General features: G+C 37.1%; 1 protein-coding gene across 9 annotated transcripts in view; it reads right to left on the bottom strand.

Moving 5' to 3' along the window:
- Positions 1-6,000, bottom strand: part of Pak3 (p21 (RAC1) activated kinase 3) — a 263,551-nt gene that overhangs the window by 64,537 nt on the left and 193,014 nt on the right. For all 9 annotated transcript variants that reach the window (XM_021188507.2, XM_029534085.1, XM_029534086.1 and 6 more), the window contains one exon: positions 5,239-5,276. In XM_021188507.2, coding sequence (XP_021044166.1) covers positions 5,239-5,276 — 38 coding nt within the window. The remainder of the gene's footprint in view (positions 1-5,238; positions 5,277-6,000) is intronic.

Genomic DNA, 6,000 nt, shown 5'->3' with positions numbered 1-6,000 from the left:
CTTTCCTAGTTTCCCCTCCAAAAATCCCCTATCCCCTCCCCGCTCCCCCTGATCCCCAACCCACCCACTCCCATTCCTGGTCCTGGAATTTCCCTATATTGGGGCGTAGAGCTTTCACAGGACCAAGGGCCTCTCCTCCTACTGATGACTGACTAGGCCATCCTCTGCTACAAATATAGCTAGAGCCACAAGTTCCATCATGTGTTTTCTTTGATTGGTGGTATAGTTCCAAGGAGCTCTGGGGTACTGGTTAGTTCATATTGATGTTCCTTCTATGGACTTCAAAATAACATCCTACCTTGTCTTTTTTAACTACCTATGCATCATTAAGCATACAATTAATCTTAAGGTTTATATTAGCATATATTAATTATGTAAGATAATAGGTTTCATTTTGACATTTTCACAATGCATGTCATGTAACTGTACATATACAATACTTTATTGTCTTTCTCTTCTTCTTCCTTCAGCCCTCGTTTTCTTCCCAAATATTCTGTCTACATTCATACCTTTTGAAATATAGATTTTTCATATGTGAAGAGCCTGTGATGTTTGTCTTTTGTTCCTCATCCTTTCCTTCTATGTCAAAATAATAAAGATGTCTAGAATTCAAAATTAGTCTTCATTCTCATTGTCACAACTCACTTTGGCCCTCATTATTGCCAGTCTGGAAGCACACATTAATTTTTTATCTAGCCAACCTTCATCTACTCTTACCTTTTGTTCTTAAGTTTGGACACTTTCTGTTTAATTACTCTTCATTAAATCTTAAGCATTAATCATGTAACTGCACTAATCCAAAAACCTTGAAGGACTTCCCATTGCATATAGAAAAAGCTAGAATGCTGAGAATTCCATGGAAGAACCTCTGAGAGTTGACCCCAATTTACCTTTTGAAGTTAAACTCTGTGATTCATTCCCTTGCAGAATCATTATTCAAACCCACATGTCTTGCTCCCTTGCTCTCTTCACCAACATGATCTTTCTCCTGCCTTTCTTTTTGTTTAGAATGCTCATCACGGTTTTCATACACCCAATTTTCATTTGTTCTTTAAGATCTTGTCTAAATGTCACTTTTTATATGATATATTTTCTAACTCAACATCCATCAAATATGTATCCTATCTTTATCTTGTACCAAGCACTAAACTTTGTGTTTGTATGTGTGTGCTTAAGATTGAACCAAGCACCTATATATGCTAAGCACACATTCAACTACTGATCTACATCCCTACCCCTCTTCATTTAATTTTTAATTGTCATAAAGTATATAGCATAAAATTACTCTCTCAAGCAATTACTGGTGTATATTTAAGTAGTATTAAGAACAGTCACATAACTGTATACTCATCAGCACCTTTTCATCTTCCAAAATTAAAACTTTGTACACATTAAACAGTTCTACATTCTCTTTGGCCCCAGATCCTGGCAATCATCTTTCTTTCAATATAAATGTAAGCCCTCTATGTAATTCCTATGATTGGAATCATGCAATATTTGTCTCCTTATTAGTGCTTTTTTTTTAGGTCCTCAGGATTTGCATTGTATCCTGTTCAAATTTTTCTTCCAAATTAATGCTGAACAGCAATCATACACTTGTTTTTAATACATTTTTCCTTCATCTGCTTATGGATATTTGTGTGGCTTTCCTCTTTTGGGTATCAACTGCTACAAACAAAGGTGGACAGAGTGTCTCCCAAATACCTAGCTTTCTCCTCTAAATATACACACAGAAGGAGAATAGATTAATTATATAGCAATTTTACTGTGCATCTTTGAGAAGCTGTCACACTATACCAAAGCTTTAACCTTTACCCTTAATTATTTGTTGGTGTTGCACTGACTGCCTAAAGTGACACCTAGTCAGCATTTACTCTCTATCAAAATAACAAGCTTGGCTATCTACAGCTCTGCATAAATGCTTAGATGATGTCCACCTATTTGGAATCAATTAAGGCAGGGAATAATTTCTATCAGACCATCAAAATAAAAATTCACAGAACAAGAGCCTTCACCCATGACCACTTTCTCTCTGATGTGTATAACTGTTGTTTTACTTACTACAGAATCCCCAAAGACTAGGTGACATATTTTCTGGTTTGTCCTCTACAAAACTCTCAGATTTTGAGGAAAATCATCTCTTCTCATGTGCCTCAGTTTTGAAAAATAAATAATACACATAAGTATAGTGTCGTAACCCTAATCAAATAAGTGCATGTCTCTGAACTTCAGTGTTCTCATTTTTAAACTGCGAACAATGGTAAGTCTTGCCATGAATACACAAATATTACTAGCTCATATTGCAATTAAAATTTGTAAGTAAGTATTTAGTAAAGTGAAATTACTATTTCAGTAAAGATAAATTACTATTAATATAATTATTATTTTCAATCCTATCATTATGAGACATACAAAATTATCAGCCCCCACAAAGGCAATTATACATGAATTTGTTTACATTTTGTGTGTGCAAGTGTTTTGCCTGCCTGCATGTCTGTATAATACTTTGTGTGGTAAGTAGATGATATCCTGAGTGAAATTGTATTGTTGACATAAGCATGGCCATGACAAGAACCCCAATGCCTCAGACCCATGAGAATGGCAAGGCCTTCTCCTGGTGCAAGTATGGAGGTTGACAGCATGTGCAGAAAGTTATCAACGACAGCACCCTCCCTATGGGTAACTGCATCCTGAGACTGATCGCCTACAGAGACCTCCTACCAAGATTAGTTAGCCTGCCTCCTTGTTCAGCTGTGTATCCTAAACTTGTTTCCTTATTCAACTGTATATAATAAAGAGGGTGGGTTTCCAGGATATGGATGTATCTGTATCACAGCACAGTTTACTGAACTCATCTTTTGTGAACATGTTTGTCATTTCTTCATTCCTTATTACCACAGTCAGGTTAATGCCAAAACCATGCCTGCAGAGGCCAGAAGAGAGCATCAGATTCTGTGGCACTGGAGTTATAGATGGTTGTGAGCTACCATGTGGGTATTGGGAACCAAACCCAGGTCCTCAGGAAGAGCAGCTAGTGCTCTTAACCACTGAGATATCTCATCTGTCTTGGGTTTTAATAGGAACATTATTTGTAATATGTATGAACTACACATAATCTGGAAAGCCTTGAGTGAGTGAATGGTCAACTGGGATCAATACAAGTTGCAAATGCTTGACACCTAGGACAAGGGGTGCTCCCAGGAGCCTGTAGGGGTGACCCAAGCTGAGACTACTAGCAGCTGAAGATATGGGGACTGAATTGGCCACCTTCTGTATCCAGGCAAGACTTCCAGTGAAAGTAGGGTGACACCAACCAACCCACAAAATCTTCAACACAAAATTTGTCCTGCCTATGTGATGCACAGGGATAAAGATGGAACAGAGATTGAGGGATGGACAACCTATCACTGTCCTAACTTGAGACTCACCCCATAGAAGAGAGCTAACCCCTGACACTATTACTGACATTCTGCCATGCTTCCAAACAGGAGCTTGGCATAACTGTCTCCTGAGAGGCTTCATCCAGCAGCTGATGGAAACAGATACAGAGACCCACAGTCAAACATCAAGAGAAGCTCATTGCATCTTGTAGAAGGGTTGGGGGAAGAATTGAGGGGATCAGAGGGCTCAAGGATACTACAATAAGACCTACATAGCCAACTAACCTGGGCCTATAAGGGCTCACAGAGATTGAACCACCAACCAGAATGTATGCAGGGGCTGGACGTAGCCCCACCTACATATTTATAACACATTTGCAGCTTGGTCTTTCTGTGGGTCCCCTAACAATTGGAGTGGGGGCTGTCTCTGACTTTGTTGTCTGCCCTTGAATCCACGTTCCCTAGCTAGGCTCCATTTCCTGGCCTCAATGAGAGAGAGAGTGTACTTAGATGTGCACCTGCTGCAACTTGATGTGTCAGGGAGTTTTGGTACCCATGGAGAGAGGGGTCCCCTTCTCTGAGCAGAAGACAAGGGCATAATAGGGTGAAGGGTTTGTGAGGGTGGGGCTGGAGGAGAGGAGGGAGTGGGGCTGAAATTAGGATTACAGTAAATAAATGAAAAACAAAAAACAAAACAAACCCAAACACCAAATTGGTGACTAATAGGGGCTATGTTGAGAATTGATTATGGTAGGAAGCACTGTACAGGAGTACTGGATGTCTTATAAACCTCGACTTTCTAATATCTGTGCCAAGTGGCCTCAGCTGTAAGTTTTCATTCTATTTCAGGAGCATTTACTATTTCTTTGTCTATCTGAGTAAACCAAAAATAATTTTCTCATTAAGGAGGAATCTCATATAGACGATGTTGGTGACTTTCCTAAGGGACTGCTGAAAGAGCTCCAGAGAATATCTCTCATCCTTATTTCTCCTTCTAAAACAAGAAAGCGTTAAACTAAGGGGTTGACAAGATACCGGCTAACAGGAGCATCCTGTCACTATTACGATGCATTTACACATGACTGCCCAATATGGGAATATTGCTGAGAAGACTATATGTTTGGGCTGTCTTTTCCAAAAATAGGTTATGGTAAATAGTGGATACTTTGAATATGAAAATTACAGTGCCTTTCAAGTTTTAGCTGTAAGTACAATGATAGTGTAGTATTTCCACAAATACTACAATATAGTCAAATATTTTCCTATAAAGTAATTTTGTTAAATCTGTGAATTCTATGCAACTTGTGATAATATATCACAAATTTATATATTATATATAACACATATTATATATATTATATGCACATACACACATATACATATACATATACACACACATATATTTGTTTTGTTTTCCAGACATAGTTTCTCTGTGTAATAGTCCTGACTGTGCTGGAACTCACTTTGAAGACCAGACTGGTCTTTAAATCACAGTGATCTGCCTGCTTCTGCCTCCAGAGTGATGGAATTAAAGGCATATGCTACCACACCCAGGACAGATGTTATATATTTTTAGACTTGAAAAACTGATTGTAGAGATAGTAACAGTGGTGAATAAAATTTACAAAACTACAAGGTACCTTTCATAATAGATAAAAAGTATTTATAAGTATATATTAATAACTAGATATATATTATATATATAAAATTGATATTTATGTTTCTAAGTTATGCTTTTTGAATCTGCTTTTTAAATTTATGTCTGAAAATTGAATATATGAAACCAAATATAATCAATTATATTGTCAGATCTTGGGTTACAATGATTGTGAGAAACAGTTTTTAATTTTTTACTCACCGACTGATGTGCTGCTATGTATCCGTGGGCACTTTTATCTGAAAAGTCAGAATAAAGAAAATCACCTTTGTTCCATAAATCCTACCTAAGAAACAGCTCATCATCAATTGGAAGGAAATTTTAGCATTAAATCTTTGATAAATGGCATGTTACTGTTCTCTAAAATACCTTATATTAGGTCCTAACCATATTTTCTACAACTCCCTTTAAAAATCTTAATAAATGTCTCACTTCTGCTGGAATAAAGATATAGTATTTCATCCTTTCTCTGCCAACCCAGATAACTTTTCTCCAAAAATAAAACTGATCAACTAAATGAAATATGTATATAAGAGTCAATGAAATCACAATTTGGGATTAATGCGGATACATACACACCAGCAAATGGAGTTACAATATGGGATTAACAATGTCATTGCAGTAAGACATTGATGGTTTCTTTTTTTCCTGGTGAAAATAACATGAAAAGCACAAAAGTTGTCCTACATTGTTATGACATAGGTGAATTAATATATTTCCAGAGGTCATTGTTCATCCTTATATTCTTACTTCATGACCATATTCAAGGTCTAATGCAAAGTGACGGACTAGATTCATACTCATGAATAGACAGAACTGTGGTTGCTGATCATTGTTCCAATGAACTATTTCCAGCTAAAAACAAAGCTTCTACCACTGATGTCAGAGTCCCACACCACCAGCAGGTTTACTTACACTGAAGCCATTTGCTGAAACTACTGAAGCTGACTTTAATATGCTATA

Source organism: Mus pahari, chromosome X (genome assembly GCF_900095145.1).
Source record: "Mus pahari chromosome X, PAHARI_EIJ_v1.1, whole genome shotgun sequence".
Taxonomy (NCBI): Eukaryota; Metazoa; Chordata; class Mammalia; order Rodentia; family Muridae; genus Mus; species Mus pahari.
This window is presented reverse-complemented; position numbering and strand designations above follow the sequence as displayed.